The sequence below is a fragment of the Dasypus novemcinctus genome, chromosome 3 (genome assembly GCF_030445035.2).
Source record: "Dasypus novemcinctus isolate mDasNov1 chromosome 3, mDasNov1.1.hap2, whole genome shotgun sequence".
Taxonomy (NCBI): Eukaryota; Metazoa; Chordata; class Mammalia; order Cingulata; family Dasypodidae; genus Dasypus; species Dasypus novemcinctus.
This window is the reverse complement of record NC_080675.1, coordinates 164,643,928-164,671,288: the sequence shown is the minus strand read 5'-3', so window position 1 is coordinate 164,671,288 and position 27,361 is coordinate 164,643,928. Positions and strand designations below refer to the sequence as shown.

The window sequence follows — 27,361 nt, the reverse complement described above, 5'->3', positions numbered from 1 at the left end:
AGCCTGGGGTGGTGGCAGGATTTGTGTTGAGAAATTTGATAGGAAGTTAGTTAAATTTAGATGATTAGGGCTTTGCAGTGGAAGCCCTAATCAAGTCAACAGGATCAAGTGACATTCTCCAGCAATACTTGAAGTCTGAGAAATTGGATCAGTTGGCACTCCCAAGGTGGGAGATTGGCTTGTGAGGAGGCATAGGAAAGTCAAAGTACCATTAGGATTGGGCAAAAAGTGGGTACAGTGCTTGGAAGGAAAAGTACTGTGTGATGAGGGCCAAGGATGACCATGTGTGAAACTTAAGTTGGAGGACAAGAAAGGTGTTGAGTGGGTCACAGAGCTCTAGGATCAGAGTTAACACATTTGAAGATGCAGAAGATGGAATGGAGAAGGACAAAGATGAATTACGAATGTTTCAGGTGGATTCCATTTGTATGACAATTGCTCCCTTCTTAGTAATCTTCACAATGGTGTCTTTATCAGGATTTTATATGATTATTTATGTAAGAAAATTTCTAGGAAAGCGGACTTGGCCCAGTGGTTAGGGCGTCCGTCTACCACATGGGAGGTCTGTGGTTCAAACCCTGGGCCTCCTTGACCCGTGTGGAGCTGACCATGTGCAGTGCTGATGCGTGCAAGGAGTGCCGTGCCACGCGGGGTTGTCCCCCATCTAGGGGAGCCCAACGCGCAAGGAGTGTGTCCCGTAAGGAGAGCCGCCCAGCATGAAAGAAAGTTCAGCCTGCCCAGGAATGGCGCCGCACACACAGAGAGCTGACAAAACAAGATGATACAACAAGAAGAAACAGATTCCCGAGCTGCTGACAACAATAGAGGTGGACAAAGAACACGCAGCAAATGGACACAGAGAACAGACAACTGGGGCAGGGGGGCAGGGGAGAGAAATAAAATAAATCTTAAATTTTTTTTCTAGATATTGCAGATTAATGAAAAGTGGTAAGCAAATTACTGGTAACTCTTGTCTTTTTTTAAAAAATATTTATTTATTTAATTCCCCCATCCCCCGGTTGTCTGTTCTCTTGTGTCTATTTGTCTATTTGCTGCGTCTTGTTTCTTTGTCCGCTTCTGTTGCCATCAGCGGCACGGGAAGTGTGGGCAGCACCATTCCTGGGCAGGCTGCACTTTCTTTCGCGCTGGTCGGCTCTCCTTAACGGGTGCACTCCTTGCGCGTGGGGCTCCCCTACGCGGGGGACACCCCTGCGTGGCGCGGCACTCCTTGAGCGCATCAGCACTGCGCATGGGCCAGCTCCACACGGGTCAAGGAGGCCCGGGGTTTGAACCGCGGACCTCCCATGTGGTAGACGGACGCCCTAACCATTGGGCCAAGTCTGTTTCCCTAACTCTTGTCTTTCTACAGCACTTTCGGCTTTTCATGCTTTACCACCTGGACAAATAGTTGATCAGTGGTAGGTATCTGCTTACCTTAGGGGCTCTTTATTTGTAGAGTTCTTAAACTGATTCATCTTTATTTTTCCTTGATAATTTTTTTCTCCCTCTCTTCCTCTCTCTCTTCTCTCTATTATTTAACTCAGAAACACAACAAACATTTTTTTGAGATAACTTAGGATCATTTTCTTTTGTAATACCTAATGTTTGTATAACTTTTACTGTGTCTTGCATATTGTTTTGTGTTTTACATATATTTACTACAGTCAAATTTATTTAATTTGACACTAACCTGTTACATAGTAGATGTTATTATCTTCATTTACAGATGAGGAAACTGAGGCACAGTAAATTTCTTAAAGTCACTTCTAAGTCGTGGAGGTGTGATTATATATCATAGGCAGACAGGGGGTCTGGTCTCCAGATTCTGGCCCTTAATCACTGCACTGCTCGTGGAAAATTTGAATTCCCAACTGCGTGAACCACCAGCATATATACATATTTACTTTAGTTCATTCTTACCTGGCTGTTTTAAAAATCAGACCTAAAGTAATTACAAGCAGTGCATAATTTGAGTGATTTGCTCAAATTTTCATTTTATAAAACAGAAAAATAGTAACTTTGCAAGCTCAGGAATTACAACTCTGATTTATCTTGGAATTTGAAAAAAATCTCATGAAGATCATGTTTCCTTATTGAAAGTGAAAGAGTCAATTTTGACCAAAAGTCTTAAAGTTCTGCCTTGACTTCCCTGTCAGCTCCAAAATTCTTTCATAGCCTTCTAGCTAGATGAGAGTGAATATAAAGAATGTGGAGCCCAGGCCTGGGACCTGCCCGCCACTGACTCATAGGCTTTCCAGGGTTGATGAATGTTTCTGTATAGTCATAGTCTGGGTTTATGAAATGCAGATTGTTTTCTTTCCGGGAAAACATTTTGTTTTAGTACAGGTATTCAGATGTTAAATAATATTTGATATGGAACACGGAATATTCCAGTTCTTTGGACTTTTTGCTTTTGTGTTCTCATTTTCTTTTCTATGACTATAGTGCATTTTTTGAGCATATGAATTTATTGTATTAGTTTTAACCTTTACATAATACTTTTGGTAAAATGAATACAGCAACTATTTGGCTAGAAGATAGCAAGATTTTGAGCTTTGCATTGTTTCAAATGAGCTCTCTTTAATTGCAATTTATAATTTATTTTCATAAAGTTCATCATGGATTAGCATGGGGTATTTGGCATTTTTATAACCTATTAGCTTGGTGCAAAAGGAATTGTGGATTCAGGCCATGAATTTTAAGTCGTTATAACTACGCTCAAGCACATCTTTATTAATCAAAATAGGAACTGTTGCAATCAACACATTTTTGCCAATGAGAAATAAGTTTGTTCATTCCTGTAGCATAAAAAAATTAATGCTTTGGGATTCGATGAACTCCTGGAAAACATTTTCTGCATCCTGCTGGTTTGTGGAAGCATTTTCCCTATAAAAAGTTGTTGAGATGCTTGAAGAAGTGGTAATTGGTTGGCAAGAGGTCAGGTGAATATGGCAGATGAGGCAAAACCTGATAGCCCAATTCGTTCAACTTTTGAAGTGTTGGTTGTGCAATGTGTGGTCAGGCATTGTCGTGGAGAATTTGGACCTTTCTTGTTGACAAATGCCGGCTGCAAGCATTGCCGTTTTTGGTGAATCTCATCGATTTGCTGAGCACACTTCTTAGATGTAATGGTTTCTCCGGGATTTCAGAAAGCTATATTGTATCAGATCGGCAGGAGACCACCAAACAGTGACCCTGACTTTTTTTTTGGTGTAAGTGCTTTGGAGCTTCTTCTCATTCCAACCACTGAGCTGGTCATTGCCGGTTGTCATGTAAAATCCACTTTTCATTGCATATCACAATCTGATCGAGAAATGGTTTGTTGTTGCATAGAATAAGAGAAGACAACACTTAAAAACGATTTTTAAAATTTTCAGTCAGCTCATGAGGTACCCACTTATCGAGCTTTTTCACCTTTCCAATTTGCTTCAAATGCTGAACAACTGTAGAATGGTTGACATTGAGTTCTTCGGCAACTTTTCGTGTAGTTGTAAGAGGTTCAGCTTCGATGATTGCTCTCAGTTTGTTGTTGTCAAACTTCCAATGTCCGGCCAGTATGCTCCTTATCTTCAAGGCTCTTGTCTCCTTTGCAAAACTTCTTGAACCATCGCTGCACTATATGTTCTTAAGCAGTTCCTGGCCAAATGCATTGTTGATGTTGTGAGTTGTCTCTGTTGCCTTATGACCCTTTTGAACTCAAGAAAATCGTTCAAATTTGCTTTTTATCTAACATCATTTTCATAGTCTAAAATAAACAGCAAGAAGTGGAGGGACTCACATCGCGGCCGCCAGGACGGGAAAGGCTGCCGAGGAGGCCTCTTCCTGAGCCGGGTCGCTGCTCGCCGCCCCGCGCGCCTCGCCCGCTCTCTCTCCTCCCTGGCCTTTGCCCGGAGCCCCACACCGCCGTCCCCCGCGCCAGCCATGGAGAAGACGGAGTTGATCCAGAAGGCGAAGCTGGCCGAGCAGGCTGAGCGCTACGACGACATGGCCACCTGCATGAAGGCCGTGACTGAGCAGGGGGCCGAGCTCTCCAACGAGGAGCACAACCTGCTCTCGGTGGCCTACAAGAACGTGGTCGGGGGCCGCAGGTCCGCTTGGAGGGTCATCTCCAGCATCGAGCAGAAAACCGACAGCTCGGACAAGAAGTTGCAGCTGATTAAGGACTATCGGGAGAAAGTGGAGTCGGAACTGAGGTCCATCTGCACCACGGTTCTGGAATTGTTGGATAAGTATTTAATAGCCAATGCAACTAATCCAGAGAGTAAGGTCTTCTATTTGAAAATGAAGGGAGATTACTTCCGGTACCTTGCTGAAGTGGCATGTGGTGATGATCGAAAACAAACGATAGATAATTCCCAAGGAGCTTACCAAGAGGCATTTGATATAAGCAAGAAAGAGATGCAACCCACACATCCAATCCGCCTGGGGCTGGCTCTTAACTTTTCTGTATTTTACATGAGATCCTTAATAACCCAGAGCTTGCCTGTACACTGGCTAAAACGGCTTTTGATGAATACAAAGACAGCACCCTCATCATGCAGTTGCTTAGAGACAACCTAACATTATGGACATCAGACAGTGCAGGAGAAGAATGCGATGCAGCAGAAGGGGCAGAAAACTAAATGCATACAGGGTGTCATCTTTCCCCTCAAGAAACCTTTTTACACATCTCCATTCCTTATTCCACTTGGATTTCCTATAGTAAAGAAACCCATTCATGTGTATGGAATCAACTGTTTAGTCTTTTCACGCTGCAGCTTTGGGAAAACTCCATTCCTTGATTTGTGTTTGTCTTGGCCTTCCTGGTGTGCAGTACTGCTGTAGAAAAGTATTAATAGCTTCATTTCATATAAACATAAGTAACTTCCAAACACTTATGTAGAGGACTAAAATGTATCTGGTATTTAAGTAATCTGAACCAGTTCTGCAAGTGACTGTGTTTTGTATTACTGTGAAGATAAGAAAATGTAGTTAATTACAATTAAAGAGTATTCTACATAATTTCTTAATTTCTACATTCTCTACCTTACTCTTCTTCAGGGATTTCCTTTCAGTAAGCAATTTTTCCATGCTCTTAATGTATTCCTTTTTAGTAGGAATCCAGAAGTATTAGATTGAATGGAAAAGCATTTGACATTTCTGGGCTGGGGGTCACAAATTGAAATGCCTCCTACATAATATATATTAAGGAAGTCAAGTATATCTGTGGCAACAGGGAGTTTCTTTATTCACTCTTCACATGCTGCTGTTTAAGTTGACAACTTCCCTTCCCAATAAAAATTCACTTGCACTCCTGAAAAAATAAAATAAAATAAAATAAAATAAACAGCAAGTAATAAGTCATTAGTAAAAAAACATAAAGCGAGAAAAGCACATAAAATGATGTATAACATAACCACATTTATTTAAGAATGTATTCCAATATCAAATGGGAAATTACAACAATGTAAAACCTCAATTACTTTTGCACCAACCTAATCTAAATTTTCCATTGAGTATCATTTATTAGAAAATGTATATGATTTAACAGTAGACTCTTAAGACAACTTAAATTTTTAATTGTTTCCCTACTTTTTAGTAAAATTGTTGATGAACTTGAAGTTTTGGCTGGTTGATTGGGAGATGGATTAGGCAGAGATTAGTAGAAAATTATCTGTAGGTAATATCACAGGAGTCTTATTACTTATGTTGCTTCATCAGACTAAACGAGTTGGTACTTTTACAGATGGTGGTTAGGTATTTGGGAAATGTACATCAGACAATGGATTGTCCTTTTGTTTCAAGGTTGCCAACTTTGCAACAATGGAAGATGAGGAAGACCTGGACGAGCGTCCTCATAAGGATTGGGATGAAATCATTCCAGAAGAGCAAAGGAAAAAAGTAGAGGAGGAAGAGCGGCAGAAGGAGCTGGAAGAAATTTATATGCTGCCTCGAATTCGGAGTTCCACTAAAAAGGTGATGGAGTGAGATGAATAATATGAAAGTACTTATGCTGTGATGCCTACAGAAATACTGCATATTCAAGGAAGAGTCCTTGTATTGCTACCCTGAAAGGTTCTAGGATGGTTATTCTGTAGGAAACCTAGCAGAGAAAAATGGGAAAATGCCCAGGTCTCATGAGCATACCTGGAGGCATTTTACTTTTTGTGAAATGACTGAACTGGATTTGAATTTGACAGAAGCATGTCTTTTGCCTTTGACATTAGAATTAGTAATCTTAGCAATGTGATTCTAATAGGCACTGTTTTTGACTTTCAGAGTCATACTTTTTGTGTTCATAGTACTTGTTTTAAATACTTAGTGAAAAATTACAGTAAAACTATAAACAGTGAACAAACAGCTTTCAAAGGACTGTCACATGGACTATCTGATTTTTGTATAACATTGAAATAGGTAGAGCGAGTATTATTACATAGTTGGTTAGAAATACTCAGATTTGTCTAAGATAATAGTAAATTAGTGTTAGCTAGTACTACCATTTATTGAGCACTTCTTATATGCCAGGAATAATTCTAAGTGCTTTTACATTTATTAAAGTATTATTATACTCTTTTTACACATGAGAAAACAAAGCCACAAAGAAGTGAAGTAAATTGCCCAAGGAAGTAAACATGAACCTAGCATCCAATTATATTTATTCCAGTTTACTTATCATTACATTATAGTGTGTCTCTGAAAATGTGGGATCCCAAGCAGATCTTCATTCTTATACGACATTTGCCCCTTTATTTGTTAAAAGAAAATTGACTGTACAGTGTGATGGGAAGTTCTGAGTATGAAAAAATTAGGATGGGCTGGTCTTAGTCGCTAGGTCTCTTGGACTTGGCATTTGCTACAGTATGACTTTCTTTTTCAGGCTCAGACAAATGACAGTGACTCTGATACTGAGTCTAAGAGGCAAGCCCAGAGATCCTCTGCCTCTGAGAGTGAGACTGATGATTCTGATGATGACAAGAAGCCAAAACGCAGAGGGCGTCCCCGAAGTGTGCGGAAAGACCTTGTGGAGGGATTTACTGATGCAGAGATCCGAAGGTTGGTGGTGATTGATTGTTTGGAAGGGCCATGCTGTAAACCTTGGGCTCATTGGATCCCTGACAGTTATGACAGGGTAGGCAAAGGCTAACACCTACAAAAAAAGGCAAGAGAAGCTGAGTCATTACCCAGATCTCCAGGATGATTCTTCCTTCTTTAAGATTTTTCTCAGTTCAGATCTCTCTTGTGTATTGCTCATCTTCTTTTGTTCACCCTTTTTTGATTATGCAGAATGTTTTCACAAAGAAAGTCCAGCTAGATTAAAGGAGACAATTGGAGATAAACCTGGGCTGAAACTTTCTATTTTGTTTTTATTCAAGAATATGTATACATATGTATATACACATAACTGTATCTGTAAAACTAATATGAATATAATTCTAAGAGACTAAAATGGTACAAATAAGGCTATCCTCACCACCACCCACATGTCAGTTCACTTCCCAGCATAGTTAGGGCTGATTACAGTTTGGTGGTAGCTTGGTTTGGTTCAATAATAGTATATATAACATATTGTTCTGCATCTTGCTTTTTTCACTTAATCAGTTTTAGACATATTTCTACATCAGTACTTAATCCACATTTGTTAGTTGGTTCACACCCTTCTGCCCACCGTGCCCCCCTGCCAAAGGGATCTAAAATTGCTATTTCCATACCATTTTCTGCAGTTCCATGTTATTGTTATTTCTTAGCCTGAAAAAAAAATATAAAGTATGAAAATAGTTAACTTTATGGCCCAGTCCATTTTATAATTATATCAGACAGTCCTTTTAAGGTCCATATATTTGAAACCTCGAGGTCTTTATATCCCCCTGTACAATACATCTATTCTTCTTTCTTTAATTTATTATGAAAAAATATAAATATATGCAAATATTGAAATAATAGAATGTTACCCCTCCCCCAGTGCTTAACAATTTTCAGTTTGTCAGTCTTAACAATTTTCAGTTTGTCACCAATCTTGTTTCACGTATACTTTGCCTTCTTCTTCTGTTTTCAGGATTATTTTGAGAAGAAAGTGTATTCTGCTGTTGTTTGGTGGAGTGTCTAGTTGGTTTAATAGTATTCAAGTCTTCTGTTTCCTTCCTGATACTCTGCCTAGTTGTTTTATCCATTATTGAAAGTGGGGTATTGAAGTCTCCACCTATTACTGAATTGTCTTGTCGATTCTGAGGCTCTGTTTTTAGAGTCATGTATATTTTATCATTGCTATGTCTTCCTGATGGTTTAATCGTAACAGTCTGTTGTCATCCCACTACCTTGTGGCCTCCCTAGTTTCCAATGAGAGGTCAGCTGTTAATCTTTTTGAAGAGTTCTTGTACTTGATGACTTCCTTTTCTCTTACTACTTTTAAGAGTCTGTCTTTTTGAAAGTTTTGAATATGATATGAATAGGTACAGATCTTGACATTTATCCTATTTGGAGTTTGTTAAATTTGAGCTGCAGGTTATTTTCCATGAGATTTGGAAAATTTTTGGCCACTATTTCTAAAAATATTCCTTTTGTCCCATTCTTACTTTACTCTCCTCCTGGGATTCCCACTGTGTATATATTGGCACATTTGATGGTATCTCACATCTTTCCAGTTTTTGTTCTGCTTCTTGTTAACCCCAAATGGTAATAGCTCAGGCAGTTGTGATGTTAAACCTTTGCTGCTGATTGTTTTTGACCAGTGAACTCTCAGTGGGGCTGTTCACACCGGGAGCTCTGAGTTGGTAAAGACAGGCTTGAGAATGGAGCTGGTAGACAAGACATTTCTCTGGGTATGGGGCTGTTGGGGAAACTCCAAACTGGTTTTTCCCCTTGAGTGGCTACTATGCTGCTGTATTTCACAGCTACTATTGTTGCAAACATGTTGGTTTTCAAGGCTGTTGTGAAATTGTCTCAGGAGAGGGGATTGGAATAAGGCAAGTTAAAAAGACAAAGCTTGCTATTCTTAAAGATGTTCTACCACTTCTCTTTTCAGATTGCTGCAAACCTTTGGTTAATTTCCTAAATTCTGAGAAAGTCAATTTTGATTATTTTTGGCAATGTTCTTACTGGTTTTTTGAAGGAATGGACTTTTATAGTTTCTTACTCTTCTATTTTGAAAGTGCTTCTCCGCTTCAGTATTATTTCCAAAGTCTCCTATGGACATCTTATTCACCAGTTGATCAGTTTCAAACACATTTAATGTTTAGTCATTCATTTAGTGTCTATTGCAAGGATTGGGCCCAGTTTATTTTATTTTTATTATCCCCTCCCCCCTTGTGGCTTTTTGCGTGCTGTCTGCTCTCTGTGTCCATTTCCTGTGCGTTCTTCTGTGTCTGTATTTATTTTATTTTATTTCCCCTACCCGCCTTGTGGTTTGCTTGCTGTCTGCTCTCAGTGTCCATTCGCTGTGTACTCTTCTGTGTTTTTGCTTGTCTCCCTTTTTTTTTTGTTGTGTCACCTTGCCGAGTTGGCTCTCCATGGCGCCTGCAGGCCAGGTGACTCTGCAGTGTGCAGGCAAGCCTGCCTTCACGAGGAGGCCCCAGGATGTGAACCAAGGGCCTCCCATATGGTAGACGGGAGCCCATCTGATTGAGTCATAGCTGCTTTTCCCAGTTTATTTTTGACAGTTTACATGCTCATATTTCATCACTGAATATATTGACATCAGTATAGCTGATATTGCTCCCTTTTTAAAAAATGTGTTTTATTGGTCATATTCTTAGGTTCATCAAGGCGTATAAGAAGTTTGGCCTTCCTCTTGAACGGTAAGCTCAGTAGTAATTTCTTATTAGCCTCCTTTTTACTTTAAGTATGCTGCAGGGTTTTTTTAAAAAAATACTTTACATTTAGTACTAATGCTAGGAAGATCCCCCCCCCCCCCCCCCCCGCCAAATCCTCTTTTATGGGCATTTACTAGTTGGGTGCCTCTTTGTACATGTCAGTGTGTTCGGTTCTGGGGAGATGTGACAAAGATGATAGACCTTACCCAGAGGAATTTTCCCTTAGTTGAGGGAGATAAAGCAAATCCATTAAAAACTATACTATAAAGAAATAATTGCTATAAGACATGTTTGGAAAACTCCGAAGAATATCGTAGTTACTGTTTGCATTCCTGTTCTTAAATTTAGTAATGTGAAAGGTAATGGGCCCTTTGTGATTTTATCTTCTGTTACTCAATAGGGATGTTAGGAGGATTAAATGCAAAGAACTTACAACACCTTGCCAATAGTAACTTCCAAAAAGGTTAGCTGCTGTTACTATTCTACAAGCATTCATAAAATGAATTCAGAAGTTGAATATTTCAATAGTTCGGCATTATTCTTTATATAAACTCAGCAGTCCATCCTCTGAATAATAGTACTGATTTAAAATAAAGTATCACTTTTCTTGAGGCTGATTAACTTTCGGTTTGAATGAAAACTCCCAGCCTTCGTGTTTTGTCTTGTCTTCTCCATTTGGAGAGGATATAGTGAGATGTAAGCCACAGAAAAACTAGGAAAGTCAGATGCATCAATCTGGCACTGTTGCTGACCACCCAGGGGTAGAATGCCTGTTTTTGAGCCAGCTACAATGAAAGCCAACAGGGTATCAAGAAGTGGGCCTGGCATTTTTTGGTGGCCAGATTTGTAAACATTAATGCACTCACATGCTCCATATGACTTGGAGGTTAATGAAATATAATTGTTGAAGTAACAGTGCTTTGCTTCTAGGAAGATTACAATGAATCAGAGTAGTCTGGAAAAAGGAGGTGGGCACAAAGAAGCAAACTAGTGCAAAAAGCCTTCGGGCACTTCACTGGCAACCATCATCAGACAGTCCACTTATTTTATAAAGTTAGTTGAACCCTTTCCCCTGTACTTAATACTCTGTTTCGTGGAATACTCCAAGGCACAACTTGATTTGATGGAAAAGGAATAGGTTAGTCACTGTTCTTGTCAGAGTACTGGAATGGTTAATTGAGGAAAGGAGAGAAAAATGTTTTTGTAGGAGCAAGTAGCTGAGACCTGGTGGTTATCTCTTGTGATAGAAAAGTGCGCAAAGGGCCTTGAAGTGTCCCCGTATTTGTCCTCCTCAGGCTGGAGTGCATAGCACGAGATGCTGAACTGGTAGATAAGTCTGTGGCAGATCTGAAACGCCTGGGTGAACTGATTCACAACAGCTGTGTGTCAGCAATGCAGGAATATGAAGAACAGCTGAAAGAAAATGCCAGTGAGGGTAAGTGAACAAGTCTACTTCAGTGATTCTCCAAAACCTGACGCTTAGGTATTGAGGGTTTTGTTGCTAAAAGGCTCTTTTAGAAAAACAGACTTGTATATCATGCATCTCAAATGCTTTGAGGTGTGTATTCTGATCTGCCTTTATGTGAGCTCATTGTTGTAAGATTCCAAAGATTTGTGCACACATTAAGGTGATTTGCAGAAAGTGTAGAGAGATGAACAAGAGGAAATGGTATCTTTTAAAAGTTTAAATTGCATTAAATGATATGAGGTGGTAAATGGGCACAGTCAAGTAGATACATCCATATTTTGGCTGCAGATAAGGGGCATTGCAGACCACAAGTATCACTAATAATCTTGGATAGACATATACATATTTTTATCTTGTGCAAACAAAGTATCTGGGGAATTAATTGGAGTAAGTAAAGTATTGAATGAATGTTGTAATCATTTTTGTTAAGGTGAGATTTCCATGGATTGAAATTTTTTGTAATTGGATTTGATTTATAGTGTGTTTTCTCTCACCAGAACATGTTTTGGGCTGTTGTATGTGATATCTCTCTGAAAGTGGGAAGTGTAGAGATGCTTGTGAGGACTGAGCTCTGAAGTAGTCATTTTTAAAGGGCATCCTCATAGCAGCCGCCAAAGATTTTTTCCTCCCAGTTCATAGGGTCATTTCTCCCATATTCTTGTCACCCTTTGCTATGATAAGTAAGGCCATTGTAGGCAGGCTCTGAGTGGTGGTTAAGGGTTCAATGGTTCAGGCGCTGGAGACAGCCCATTACCTATAATCTTGGTTTTGCCATTTCTGACCTATAAGACTTTGGCAAGTTATATCTATCCAACAATTTCATTTGTAAAATGGAGTAAAAGCACTTGCCTCAGCGGATTAGGATGATTAATTGAATAACACTATGCATGTAAAGTGCTTAGCGTGGTATCTGGCTTGTAGTGTTAGCTTTTATAAATTAGCAAATGATGTGACTACTTGGTCTCTGGAATTATCCTTTTAAGGATATTATTAAAGTTTACAGAAATAAAAAATATCTTAGACGTAGTCATAACTTTTTAAAAATATATTTTATTTTTGTGTGTGGAAGAAACTTAAGTAATATGAGTGATTTGGACAGTGATCTAACTATGACCTTTTACAGCACCCTGAATATACCCAAAGTAAACTTTAAGTTTACAGTACTTTTCTTTTCATTGTAATTGTTTTGAATAAGGCATTCACATGGCTCAAAAATGGAAAACAGTAACCCTAATTCTGTTTTTTTCCTAGAAATTTAAAAATAAATATGTAAAACAAAATGGATAAACATTTTCCCTCTTTTTTTTTTAAAGATTTATTTTTATTTATTTAATTCCCCTCCCCTCCCCCGGTTGTCTGTTTTTCTGTGTCTTTTTGCTGCGTCTTGTTTCTCTGTCCGCTTCTGTTGTTGTCAGTGGCACGGGAAGTGTGGGCGGCGCCATTCCTCGGCAGGCTGCTCCCTCCTTCGCGCTGGGCGGCTCTCCTTATGGGTGCACTCCTTGCGCGTGGGGCTCCCCTACGCGGGGGACACCGCTGTGTAGCAGGGCACTCCTTGCACGCATCAGCACTGCGCATGGGCCAGCTCCACACGGGTCAAGGAGGCCCGGGGCTTGAACCGCGGACCTCCCATGTGGTAGACGGACGCCCTAACCACTGGGCCAAAGTCCGTTTCCTTCCCTCTTTTTTAATACAGTGCAGTACAGCACACTGTTCTGTACCTTGTGTTTTTCATCTCACAGTATATTTTATAGTATATTTTATAGCTATTTCTTTATAATAGTACCCTTTCCCCCAAAGCCCCTCTTTTTTCCATGCATGTTTACATTTTAAATCTGGCTGATTGCTTCCTCCTGGCATTGTTTAACTTATTTACCCTGTACCTGCATTTCCTGTTAATTGTTATTTAGTGTTTTTAGAGTTCAGGCTCTAAAATATGTACATGTATATTTTATATAAAATAGGTATTTTATATAAAATATGTATATGAAATCTTGCTTTCTTCTCTGTCCCCCAGTCTTGTTTTTTTCCTCCTATGGGTAACCATTTCTATTAGTTTTGGGTTTATCTTTCCACTCTTTCTTTTAAGAAATTAAGATGTGTTGTGTGTATGTACTCCCCCCCTTTTCTTAGAGAGAAGATGTAACACTGTATTCTGGGCCTTGTTATTTCATACCTGAAGATTACTCTATATTGTTACATAATAGAGGTCATCCTTCCTCCTTTTATAGTTGCACAGAATTCCACTGTATAGAGAGATGTACCATTATTTATTTGTAATTTATTATGCCTGAGTAATGAATATTTGGGTTGTTTCAGTTTTTTTGCTATCGTAAGAAAATCCACAATGAATAAAAATAGCCTAATGAATATACCATTTCCTCCCTCTGCCAGCATGTCTTTGTGGTAGATTTTTTTAAATGGGAATTGCTGGCTCATGGGGAAAATACATATGTAATTTGGTTAGATAGTGTGAAATTTTCCTCCATAATTCTGCTAACCATTTATATTACCACCAGCAATGTATGTTGCTACCTATTTCTAGGCCTTTTAAACAGATTATAGTGCCAAATATGTGGAATTTTGACAATTTGAAAGGTGAGAAGTGGTACTTCAGTTTTCTTTTGATGAGCAAGGTTATGCATTCTTTTTCCAAGGGCTCTTTGCATTTTGTTTTTTTTTTTGTGAACAGTCTATTCATATTTTTGCCTATTTTCTTTCGAGCAATTGGCTTTTTTTTAGCTCTTGATCTGATTTTATGTAAATTTTCTCATGTAGTTTTTCATTTGTCTTTTTACTTTGCTTGTGATTTTCTATGCAGAAAATTATTTTAAAAATTACAGTCAAATTTATCAGTCTTGAAACCTATTGACTATTGATTTTTATTTTTATTTTTTTAAGATTTATTTTATTTATTTCTCTCCTTTTCCCTTCCCCCCTAACCTGTTGTCTGCCCTCTGTGTCTACTTGCTGTGTGTTCTTCTGGGTCTCCTTGTATTATCTGGTGGCACTGGGAAACTACGTCTCTATTTTGCTATGTCATCTTGCTGTGTCGGCTCTTTGTGTGTGGGGCGCCACTCCTGGGCAGGCTACGCTTTTTTCATGCAGGCCGACTCTTCCCACAGGGTGCACTCCTTGCGCGTGGGGCACCCCTATGCAGGGGCACTGCACTCCTTGTGTGCGGCAATACTGTGTATCGGCCAGCTCACCACACGGGTCAGGAGGCCCTGGGGATCGAATCCTCGACCCTCCATGTGGTAGACAGATGCTCTAGCAGTTGAGCCACATCTTCTTCCCTATTGCCTATTGTTGAATCTGTTAGAAATGGAATCTTTACTCTCAGAATATAAAGGAATTCACATGCAAATTTTTAATTTTTTCTCCTTGTGCCTATATGACTTCGTTTTTAAGTTTTAGATCTCTTATCCACTTGAAATTCATTCCGTTTTAGCCAGTTTTATCTTTTTTATATAGCAGCTATTTGTCTTAACACCACTTACTAAAAATGATTCAGGGAGCGTGTGTAGCTCGGTGGTTTGAGTGCCTGCTTCCCATGTACAAGGTCCTGGGTTCAATCCCTGGTACCTACTAAAAAAAAAAAAGACCATTCTTTCCTACTACCTTGATTGTTCTCTTTAAAAAAAGATAATTTTATTTGGTAATCAGATGTTAGTTTTTTATTTGCCTTGACTGTAGGTTTTTGGAAGTGGTGATGAGTAGATAGGTAATCAACATATAGAGCTTATTTGGTGAATCTTCATCCTTGTTCTATTTTCCGGACAACTGTACACGGATACTGTATGGATGTTCCCTCTTCCTTTGGCCCAGAGAGCTTTGCTGAGCCATCTCATTTGTGACAAAATTTTCTAATTTCTTTTGAGTCCTCAAGGGGCATGCTTCTTGAAGCCCACTTTATGGATGCACTTGTGAATGTTGATGGTACACTGCTTAGTTCCCACCTTGCTGATGGCAGGATAGCCTTCTTGTCTCCCTTATTCTGCCGGAACCAGGTTTGAAAGGAAGAGTATGAAGGATTGTGGGAAAATATATATAAAGATTTATTTATTTATCTCTCCTCACCCCCCCCCCCCGGCCGTTGTCTGCTCTCTGTGTCCGGTCGCTGTATGTTCTTCTATGTCCACTTGCATTCTTGTCAGTGGCACCAGGAATCTGTGTCTCTTTTTGTTGCGTCATCTCTCCCTGTGTGCTGCTCCACTCCTGGGCAGGCTGCACTTTTTTCACGCGGGGCTGCTTTCCTTATGGGGTGCACTCCTTGCGCGTGGGACTCTCTACGTTGGGGACACCCCTGCGTGGCACGGCACTCCTTGTGTGCATCAGCACTGCGCATGGGCCAGCTCACCACACGGGTCAGGAGGCCCAGGGTTTGAACCCTGGACCTCCCATGTGGTATGTGAATGCTCTGTCCGTTGAACCAGACCCGCTTCCCGGAAAATTTATTTTTAAGAGCTGAGTAATTCATTTATGGATAAACTATAATTATTAATTAGCCTCCTGTTGATAAAACATTTAGTTTTCCAGTCTTTTGCTTTAAAGCATTATGGTAAATAAATTGTATGCGTGCCGTGCCATTTGGCACATGTGTGAGTATATCTGTAGAATAAATAGAATTAGAATTGACAGGTATTGTCAAGTTTTACAATTCACACTCCCATCAGCAATGTAGGAGAACATCTCTTTCCTCTTAGTTTTACCAACATATAATTATCTGAAATTTTTGAAAATTTCCCCTACGTGAAATTAAAAAAGGGTACGTGTATAGTTGTAATTTGCATTTTTCTTATTAGCGAGGTTGAGCATTTTTCATATGTCTAGGAAAAATTTGTATTTCCTTTTCTATGAATTGTCTTTTCTATCCTTTGCCCATTTTTCTTTTGAAACCCTTTTATTTTACAGTTGAGAAATAAGTTAGCCCCAAAGAGGTTAATTTTGAAGTGGGGTATTAAAGGGAGAGGGGGTAAGGCAGTTTGTGCAGATTTGGGGATAAATCCCAGATTTCTGATTTTCAAAGTAGTGGTTTTCCCATTTTGTCACATTCTTTTCCAGTTCTCTTCAGTGTTGTTGGGACTAGGATTTTCCAAGTGAAAATCTAGTGGATTAGATAAGAATTCCTAAATAGCTATTTAAAAAAATATATTTATAAAGTTAGGGACATTAGGGATACTTCATTGACTTGAATATTACAAAAAGAAAAAAGAAAATTTTTTTTTCTCAACCTCTGAGCCTTCTTTCCTTTCAGAAACAAGTGACATTATCTTGTGGATTGCAGCTTTGACTCTGGTTTCATTTCTACTTCTAGATTGGGCTAGAGTATTCTTTTCATGTCAACCTTCATGCCATTATTTCAAGTGTGTTAGATATTTACTTGATTTCATATGTGTGTGTATATATATATGTATATATGTGTATATGTATATAGTAGAGATGTGAAGCTCAAGTCATGGCTTATCTTTAAAACATAGGAGTTTTTTGAACTCTGCTAATGTAATGGTTAGGAATACAAAAGAAAAAAACTTCAGGATTAATATACCTTTAGAGTACTATTTAGTCTATTCATTTTAGAATGAAAATAGTATAAAACAAACAGGATGATTAAAATATAATTAAAAACATCAGTGGAAGGAAGGGATGTGGCTTAGGCAGTTGAGCTCCCACCTTCCACATGGAAGGATCCTGGGTTTGGTTTCTGATGCCTCCTGAAAAAAACAAACAAGCAAAACAAATGAAAAGGCCAACTCAGGGAAGCTATTGTGGCTCAGTGGTGGAGTGCTGGCTTCTTACATATGAGGTCCTGGGTTCAATCCCCAGCCCCTAGTACCTCAAAAAAAAAAAAAAAAAAGGTGGATTTAAAAATTCCTATGTCTTTAAAAATGTAATTGTTTACAAATATTGAGAACATTTTTTTTGCCTCATAGATTATATCTTTGAAGTAACAATAACCTGGAGGTATATGTTGAAGAAATAGAGTTCAAAGTTTGCTGATAGATTTTTTTGTGAAACTTTTGTGAACTCTCTCATTTTATCTAACGTCAAATTGGTGTACTTTAGGGAAAGGTCCAGGGAAAAGGAGAGGCCCAACAATCAAGATATCTGGAGTTCAAGTTAATGTAAAATCCATTATCCAACATGAAGAAGAGTTTGAGATGCTGCATAAATCTATCCCTGTCGACCCTGAAGAAAAAAAAAAGTGAGTGTATTATGTGCAAGTGAGGGGGTGGTTGTCCCATGAAAAGACATGTTTAAAGTTAGTTATGTAGTGCTTTCATTGACGTTAGTTATGTAGTGGATTTGATTTCTTTAACATGTCGGAATACTTTGTCCATGTTAAGCTAATTTGTGTTCATTTCCAAATCAGAAAGGCCCTTCTTCTGATGTCCTCCTGGTTTTAAAATCCATTTAGATACTGCTTAACCTGTCGTGTCAAAGCTGCACATTTTGATGTAGAGTGGGGAGTGGAAGATGATTCTCGCCTGTTGCTGGGAATTTATGAACATGGTTATGGAAACTGGGAGTTAATTAAAACAGATCCAGAGCTTAAATTAACTGACAAAGTAAGTAACTTTGTGAAGCTGGAGATTTCTAGAAGATTTGTTGTGTATCTTCATGTTGGTTAATAATTTTTAACTATTTTTGGTGGAAAACAAATTGGAAATTAGTTCAATAGTAAATTCCTGGGATTTCTTGATCCTTGGAAACATTACTATCCCTGATGAACTGGGGCAGTTTCATAGATGCAGTTCAAAGGGAAGATAATAGGTGACATTTTTGGGAAATTAAAAGACAAGGAATTTAAAAATTCTGATTTTATTGTAGGTCAGATCTCATTACAACAAGTACCAGGGTAAGTTTGTTAACAATAAAAACATTGAGTTGACCATAGTTGTTGGCCCTTTGTTTAAAACTATGCACTTGTGAATGGCCCTCTTTTTAAAACTATTTGAAGTAATCGTATTTCAGTTGTACACTTTGGTATTGTTGTAATGAAATCAAACATTGGCTGTACTTCTCCCACAAAACTGAGCCTCCCCACCCTGTCCATCGCAAATCAGGTTATCAAGTAAGGCCACAGTTAGAGCTGTAAGCGAGGAAAGGTGACAGGCTGAAATCTTAGTATGATTTGCTCCATCTTGTGCTCCTGGCTGGGCTTTTCCTGGCTTGTCGGACAATGCTGATCCCATGTAGTTTTTAAGAGGGTGACAGCACCCTGCCAAAAGCACTGAAATCAAATCCAGTCTGGACCAAGAGGCCCAGCTGTGGTAGCAGAGAACGGATCATGTCCTGGCATAGCTCAGTGCTCTCTGGCAATGCTCTAAGAAGCATTTTAAATCTAAAATGAAGCTTTAACCTAGCTCCAGGGATTCCCTGCTTCTGGAAGGAGGAAATCCACGACGGCTGGGATGCTCTAGCAGATGAAGCCAACAAGTCCCCCTACCTGAGTTGTTCTACCCTGTTAACAGCACAGGTAGGAGCCAGTGGGGAGAGCTGGATTTCTCCATCCCATTTTGTAAAATGAGAACGGCTCATAAGGGATTTTCAGCGATTGGGAGCCATGGACATGAGATAGGATCTGAGGTTTTATATCTTGGGTGGTTGGGGAGGGAAAGAACTGTGCTGTCAGTACTTAGTTGTCTGTTTATCCTGATCCACTAACCTGGATGTGGGTGTTGGCGGGTGCTTCTCTTCCTTTCTTGTTGAAGATTCTGCCTGTGGAGACAGATAAAAAACCTCAAGGGAAGCAGCTGCAGACCCGAGCGGATTATTTGCTGAAACTGCTCAGGAAGGGTCTGGAGAAGAAGGGGGCTGTGAAAGGCAGTGAAGAGGTGAGTGTGGCTGCCTGGTAAGCACTCTTCTGTGGGCTGTCCTGTAGAGGTTGGTGGGAAAGAGATCACTGCACAGTGTTAGCCATCTCATAGTCAGGAGTTGCCCTTGAGGTTCCAGATTGCTTGGTTGGTAGTAGTAGAAATTTTCACTTAATAATTGACCTGAAAGATTTGGCAACTTTCTTAAATGCATTTTCCTTAAATTTATTTCTTAAAAATAGTTCTCATTTCCTGCCAGAACCACTAGTCCAGACACACTGTTCCTTTTTTTAAAAAATTAATTTAATTTTATTTATTAAAAAAAAATTTTTAGGAGGTACCAGGGATATAGAACCTAGGAGGACATTGTACATGTGAAGCAGGAGCTTAACCACTGAGCTATACCTGCTCCCATGTTCCCTTTTTTTTTTTTCTGTTTCCTTAATTTTTGAACATGGTTCTGGTTACTGTCTTGAATACCACTGGGTTTGCCTATTGTTATATCCCACTCTGGGTTACTTGTAATAATGGGTCCTGGGAATAAAATAGATAATTGGAATCCACGTTTAATTCAGAAACTAGATTTCTGTTATAATTGCGTTATTTGCTCAGTGAAACCTAAGAGCTAGGTTGCTTATTATCTCATTTGAGCTTTTCTTTTACTTTCTACAACTTAATAATTTCATTATGAAATACCCAAAATTCAAGTCTAGAAATATGGTGAGTCACAGGAGATGCTGTTAGTTGGGTCCTACACTAGTAGCCTTCATATGTACATCTTCCTTAAGTGCTCTTAGAGCTATGCTATTAGTGTTTATTTTATTACAAATATAAAATTTAAAAAATCACCGTAATCCCATAGTTTATCATTTGTGTCCTTTTTAGATTATTTTTATCAGATTTAACTGAGTAGGTATTTTAACCCTGTTTTTATGTATACCTTGCTTCTAGGTTTTTTAGTGTCGTTATTATTGCTGGCATGACTATTCTTATATATATCTATCTTTGTATATAAGATATTTTCCTTTTTTTGATTCATATCTTTACATCTAAATAGTAGGTTCAAGAGTATTGATGTTTTTATAAAACATAAAAATATTTAAACTGTGTGTGTGGTATATGGGAATTCTGTACTTTCTGCAGGCTTTTTCTGTAAACCTATAGCTTTTCCAATTTAAAAAAAAAACAACATAAACATGTACGTGAATGAAAGTGTCCCACCTTTTCCCCCTACTCCCCACATGTGTAAGGACAGGATGGTTCCTTATTTTTCAGGTACAATTAGTTATCCTCCTTTGATTTCCTCTGAATTTTCTTGTTTGAATTATATGACAGCTTCTTGTTTCAGATAATTAGAATGTTATTTGGTCAGAATATTAATTGGCAACTTGATTTATAGTTTTATCCCTCACTTTCCCTCCCTTTCTAGTCTAAATTAAAGAAACGGAAGCCTCGAGTAAAGAAGGAAAACAAAGCCCCCAGGCTAAAAGATGAGCATGGAATTGAGGTTTCATCTCCTAGACACTCAGATAATCCATCAGAAGAAGGGGAAGTAAAGGTATGGGGCAGGATTTCAATTGAGGGTTGTTGTTTTTTTAAAGCTACATCTATTGTGCCATAACTGGTATAGTTAAAAAACATTTGAAATGTTTGTTCATGGAAAGTAGATAAAATGAAAATTAAATACATGTCTTAAAAAAGATTTTTACCTATTCGAGTTAGCAATTGTAAATTCATAGATAACAGGAGAAAATGAGGGGAATTACACAAGTTTTAATGGTAACTCTCCATTACCAGTCAGCTTCACTGTTGGGAATGATAGGGAGGGGTTGGAACTCTGATTAACCATAACCAGCAAGCTCATGCTTAATGTAAAGGTGGCAGCTGCTATGCAGCTCAGTTCATTGTTGGGCCAAGCAAAATTCATCTGTGGGTTGGGGTTGGCCAAAGGGCTGCCATCTTGCAACCTCTGATCTAGGCAAAGTGAAAAAATGAGTTGGCATTATTCAGTTTGTTGTGTGTTTCACTGAGTGACAGCTTTATGGGATTTCATTTTGTTGCCCTGAGAGGGTAATTTTACCTTGAAACTAGTTCCAAGGGGAGCAGCAATGGGTGCAGTCACTAGCATGGATTTGGGTCACAGACATGAATGCAAATACTAGCAATCTGTCCAATTACTAGCTGACTTTTTACAGCTATATAATCTCTCATCCTCAGTTTTTTCCATCTGTGAAATTGGAAGGGTTGCTATGAGAATGAACAGGGGATATAAGTAAAGAGCTTCTGCCTTTACAGGGTTAACTGATTATTGCTAGAGATTTTAGAATTATGAACTTTTAAGGTTATGTGCTTGAAAATAAGCTTCTAAGTATAGGTGCCCTGGTGGGTCCTCTGTGGGCAATATTGCTTTCTCTAGAAGGTAAACAAGTGAGTGTCTACTTTGTGTCAAAAGCTCATAACCCTGGGGACCGTATTTGTTTTCTAGGATGATGGCTTAGAAAAAAGCCCAATGAAAAAGAAACAGAAGAAGAAAGAGAACAAGGAGAATAAGGAAAAACAAATGAGTTCTAGGAAAGACAAAGAAGGGGACAAAGAAAGGAAGAAGTCAAAAGATAAAAAAGAGAAGGTATTGATATTTTACTTACTACGATATTCACAGTTTTTGAGATTCCTTTTAAGGATTTGGACATAGAATGGGGCTTTTGAGGTTCCTTAAACAACTCTCTTTTGATGTATTTAATCTTTACATTTGGGGTTTTATGAAGTTCATGCCAAACCACAGAATTGCTGACTTCTGAAGAAAGTATTTTCCAAAGAATCCTTAATATTGTTAAAAAATAAAAACAAACAAAAACCTCAAAAACAAAAAAAAAACCCTGCATATAATTCACCATCCAGCAATAACTGCTGTAGATTTCTTGATGAGTACCTCTAGAACTTTTGTTTTATACATATAAGTACATATATCAGATTGGGTAGTTTTTTATCCCCACTTATGTTTTGAAGAGCTGTGCAAGTGAATTAGTAAATGTTAAGGTCATTTTTAATAGATGGAGAGAATTCTGTTTGGTCATAAAATACTGGAAGCAATTTAAATCTCTTATTTTGAAATTGTATTCAAATTTTTGGTGTTATAAAACTGTACTGTGACAAATATCTTTGTGTTTGTATACCCACAGTAGGATATTCTTATTTAAAATTGAACTATTTAAAAAATAGGAGCATAAAGAACAATTTAAAAAACAATCCATTTATTCACTACCCATATAGTAAAGGTGGTGTTACATTTTCATGTTTATTTCAAGGGGCTTATTTATTTTTGACTTGTGTATTTTGTGTTTTTTGAACATATTACTGATACTGTTAGTTACTGTCCCCTGATTTCATTACTCTCCCACCCTCTTTTCTCCTCTCTAGAGATAGCCACTACCCTGAAGTTGGATGGGCTTTTGCATCCATATTTTTATACTTTTACTATATACTATATAATCATAAGCAAAAGATATTGTTTTATGTTTTTAAATGTTCATTTATGAAGTAAAATATATGTATTCTTCTGCAACTCCTCATTCAGTATATTTTTGAAATTTCTTCATGTTGATTCATGTTACATTTATCATTTAAATAAAGTTAGTTAATACAGATTCCTAGGTCAAAGGTATGAACATCTGTAAGCTGTTAATAAAAGTTGCTGCATGATTTTCCACAAATGGTCTACCTATTTACAATGTCAGTCTCTAGGTGATACATTTTGTGCATTTTATGGCTGGCATAATAGAAGCCCAGAAGAGCACTGATGAAGTTAAAATTGTGTACATTTAGTTAGAAAAGGTTGTGATGTATGATTTAATTATGATCATGTAGGTTTGGTTTCTTGATGTCTTAGAAGACTTTATTTTACTTTCTTTTTTTAATAACCTGAGGCCATTGCATTTACCCACTAGAGTGAAGTGACATAGTTAAGTCCAAATTGGAAGGAAGGATTGCACAAATGATAATGACTTCTTCTAACTCGTTTTTAAAAGCCTAAAGGTGGTGATGCCAAATCTTCGAGTAAATCAAAGCGATCTCAGGGTCCTGTCCACATTACTGCAGGAAGTGAACCTGTTCCCATTGGAGAGGATGAGGATGATGATTTGGACCAGGAGACATTCAGCATAGTAAGTCCTGAAATTGAGGGACACCTGTGTCCACAGCCACAGTGTTTGTTGCAATTCTGCCTTTTATAGGTCTAGCCACACAGCCTCAGTTGATCTGTGAATTAGTACATTACTTTGGAAATAAATTAATTCTAATACCTAAAGAGCTTGTTCTCTGAAACAGGCTGGCAGGAAGAGCTTTTCTTACTTGCATTCTAGTGAGGAAGAAGTTCAGGGAATGGATTTTCATGTCTTATATTTCCGGTTGGAAAGACTGCATGGATCCTTCAAGGCATTTTTTCTAATTCAAAACAGAAGCGCTTATTTAGGTAACATTTATTGAATATTTTGGTGCTAGCCTTGGAGTTATCTTGTGGAACAGACAAATACTGTCTCTGTCATTGTAGATTTTACACTTGAGTAAGGGGAGATAGATGACTATACAAGTCATGTTTGTGGTATTGTGATGGGGTTACAAAGAAGAGAGATCTAATGCTGTTGAAGATCCTGAGATCAGGGGATTTGACCTCTTCAGCAGGTGCCTGGGAAGGCATGCTTAAGGAAGTGATATTTGAGTTGGGTTCTGAAGGGAGATCAGAAGGGAACAGGAAAGAGGATAGGGAAGAACATGCAAGACAAGACAACAGCACACACACTTTACTGCCCCCCCCCCTTTCTCTCCCCAACCTTCCATGCATCACAGTTCACTTGAACAGTTTATTCATTCTCAGAGAGAAAGCAGTCTTCTTCCTGATCGCAAAATACTCCTGCCCGGTGGCAGCATACTGGTCTGCAAAAGATAAAATTTTAACCCTAGCCTGTAAGGCGGTTCTTTCTCTTGACTACTGTATTAGTCAAGGTTCTTTAGGGAAACAGAATCAACTAGCGGTATCTGTCAATAATATGTATAATAAGATTCTCACGTGGCCATGGGGATACACAAGTTCGGGTTCCACAGACAGGCTACAAGCCAGGGGCTCTGATGAAAGTTCAGTGAAGGTCCCTGGTGAGTTTCTGGGAGATATTGGCTGTCCAAAGACGAGCTGAGGAATTCTCTCTCAGTGCTGAAATTACTTCACCTTTTTTAAGGCATTCAGTTGGATAAAATGTCACTCATTGGTGACAGCAATCTCCCTGACTGAAGCAGATAATAATCAGCTATCTATGCATTAAACTCACCAGTGACTAAAGTCCATAAATGTCCTTGTATTACAGTTAGCCCAGTGCTTGCTTGACCAAATAACTAGGCACACTTACCTGGCTGAATTGACACATTAGCCTAACCATCACAATCACTTTCTCTGTGTTCTCAAAAACCAATATGTGTGTGTATGTATGTATTTTTTCTTTCTGCTGATCTAATTTTTCTTGAATCTCTACTACTATTCTGCCTGTGAGCTCTCTGAGAGCAAGTACTATGTCATATATAAAGTACATTTAGATACTATAGAAATATATGAATAAATGAGTATTTATAAGTGAATAAATTCATTACATAGCGAGCTATCTGATATGTTTCCTAGTTTTTCTTTAGTCCAGTGTTTAGAAGAGAAATTAATAGCTAATGCTTCTATAGCATTTTACCATTGTAAAAAATGCTTCCATATCTAGGCTCATTTTAATCTTGTTTTTATATTATAAAATTTTATTTTAAAAATACCGAACATTTTCAGGAATATAGTAGACACTGGTATAGATACCATGATAGTTTGCCAAATTTGATTTTTCTTTTTTTTTTTAAGACTCAACAAATAACATTGAAGTTCCTGGTATCTCTCACTCTAAACCTCTTCTTTTCCTTACCTACCCAGCAGTAACTGCCATTCTGAATTCAGTTACCATTCCCATGCATGGTTTTAGAGTTTTACTACTAGTGTCTGTAAAGATAATAATAGCTCACAGAAACAGTGAGACACCGTATGCCTTACATGTATTTTCTCCACATTATTCCTATGACGTAGGTAATTATCTCCATTATTTAAAAATAAAAGGAGTGGGTGTGGCTTAAGCAGATGAACTCTCACCTCCATAGGTACCAGTTTGGGCTCTTGGTGCTACCTGAAAAAACAGACAACAAACAAAACAAATGAAGAAACCAACTCAGGGAAGCTGATGTGGCTCAGTAGTTGAGCCCCAACTTCCCAATATGAGGTCCAGGTTCAATCCCTGGCCTCTGGTACCTAAAAAAATAATAATAAGGTTTAAGGTGAAGAGAGGTTAAGTGACTTACCCTTTGATACACAGAGCAAATATGTGACCCCGGCAGTTTGGCATGAGAGCTGGGTTCTTAACCACCTTGCTACACGGCTGTATTAGCCAAACAGGAAATACAGAAATCAGTTGGTTTTTATAAAGGATATTTTTTTGGGGTGGCAGCTTGAAGTTACCAGGCCATAAGGTGTAAGTTACTTCCCTCACCAAAATGTATTGCCATGCATTGGAGCAAGATGGCTGCCGACATCTGCCAGGGTTCAGGCTTCCTGAGTTCTTCTCTTTCTGGGACTCCTTTCTCTGCAGGCTCAGAGACTCTGTTCTCCACAAGGTCAGCTGTAGACTATGACGTTCTCTAGGCTTTGCCTCTGTCCACAAGACCAGCTGTAGACTATCAGGTGACCAGTTCTGTCTCTCTCCCTAGCTCTGTTCTCTCCAGGTTCAGCTGCTGTGCTCCTCTGTGTGCTTACTTCCTGGGCTTCAGCTCAAAAACTACCTTGTGTCCTCTTCTGTGTCTTTACTTCCCCAAGCTCCACATCAAAACTCTGGCATCAAAACTCCAGCTAACTCCTCTGCTGTGCCATGTAGTTTTATCTGTGAGACCCAATCAAAGCCATAATCAATCATAATTTAATCATGCCCAGGTACAGATGAGTTTACGAACAGTATCCAGTATCTATTTTTGGAATTCATAAATAATGCCAAACTGCTACAATGGCCGGGACTTCCATTTATCTATAAGCAATATATAATATTGCTTTCCATAGTTTAAGACTTTATATAAATGGTACACTGTTTATATCCTCAACTTGCTTTTCCTCCAACATGTACATTTTCAGTTTATCCATGTCGATAATTGTGACTCTTATTTACAGTACTTGATGTTATTTTGTCTTATAACTTCCACAGTTTTCTCTCCTGTTGATAGACATTTGGGTTTTAGTAAACGAAAAATGTTTACTAATAGAAATATGCTGCAGTGAAGTTGTTATAAATATTTTCTTGTACACATGTAAGAGCTTTTCTAAGGCATTAACTTGAGTAGGAATGCTGGGTCATTGTTAGGCATGCACGTTTACTGCTTTATTAGAAACTGTTGAATTAGCCTTCAGAGTTATTGTAGAGATTTACATTTCTACCAATGAATGTAAGTTGTGGTTGCCTCCCAGTCTCTCAAACACTTTGTACTTTGTGACTTAATTTTTGCTAATCTGAAGGGTCTGAAATAACTGACTGTTTATGGGTGCATTTATTTTCATATTTGTTGGGCATTCATTTTTCCCAATGAAGAGTGAATTGCCTGTTCATATCCTTGGCTTATTGGGAGTAGTATGTCCTTTCTTACCTTTTTTTATGGAAATTGTTTATAAATTCTTGTTTTCATTTACTAGGCTGCTCAAGCAAATACCCTGAAATGGGTTGGTTTAAACAATGGGAATTTATTAGCTTACCATTTTGAGTCTAAATGAAAATCCAGATCAAGGCATCACTGGGGCTGGCTGCCATTGATCCTTGCCTCCTCAGTCACTTGGCAAGGCACATGGTGGCATCTCTTGGTGTGTCCTTTCTCTTCCAGGTTCAGCTTGCCTCCTGTGGCTTTCTCTCCTTTTGTCTGAATTTCATTCTCTTTTGAAGATGTGTAGTAATAAGATTAAGACCCATCCTGATTGAGGTGGGTTACACCTTAAGTGAAGTAACCTTATCAAAAAGTCCTACTTAGGTTGGCTTCACACCCACAGGAATGGATTAGATTTAAGCACGTGCTTTTCTGGGGTACATAAAGCTTCGCCCTACCACAGTTGCTGATACCAATCTTTTACCTGTTATATTCATCTCAAATATCTTCCAATGATGTTTGGGTACATCTTTTTATTTTGTGTCCTTTAAAAAATTTCAGTACAACAGTGAAAAATGCAGCTCATTAAGGGTATAGAGAAAGTGGAT

General features: G+C 38.5%; 1 protein-coding gene and 1 pseudogene across 8 annotated transcripts in view; both read left to right on the top strand.

The window, feature by feature from the left end:
* The window catches only part of CHD2 (chromodomain helicase DNA binding protein 2), a 157,882-nt gene that overhangs the window by 105,302 nt on the left and 25,219 nt on the right, over positions 1-27,361 (top strand). For all 8 annotated transcript variants that reach the window (XM_058294647.2, XM_058294650.2, XM_058294649.2 and 5 more), the window contains 10 exons: positions 5,785-5,955; positions 6,857-7,032; positions 9,729-9,770; positions 11,081-11,220; positions 17,317-17,455; positions 17,669-17,819; positions 18,966-19,088; positions 20,497-20,625; positions 21,553-21,693; positions 23,093-23,227. In XM_058294647.2, the coding sequence (XP_058150630.1) occupies positions 5,785-5,955; positions 6,857-7,032; positions 9,729-9,770; positions 11,081-11,220; positions 17,317-17,455; positions 17,669-17,819; positions 18,966-19,088; positions 20,497-20,625; positions 21,553-21,693; positions 23,093-23,227 (1,347 nt within the window). The remainder of the gene's footprint in view (positions 1-5,784; positions 5,956-6,856; positions 7,033-9,728; positions 9,771-11,080; positions 11,221-17,316; positions 17,456-17,668; positions 17,820-18,965; positions 19,089-20,496; positions 20,626-21,552; positions 21,694-23,092; positions 23,228-27,361) is intronic.
* LOC101424837 (14-3-3 protein theta pseudogene) lies at positions 3,751-4,724 on the top strand (annotated as a pseudogene).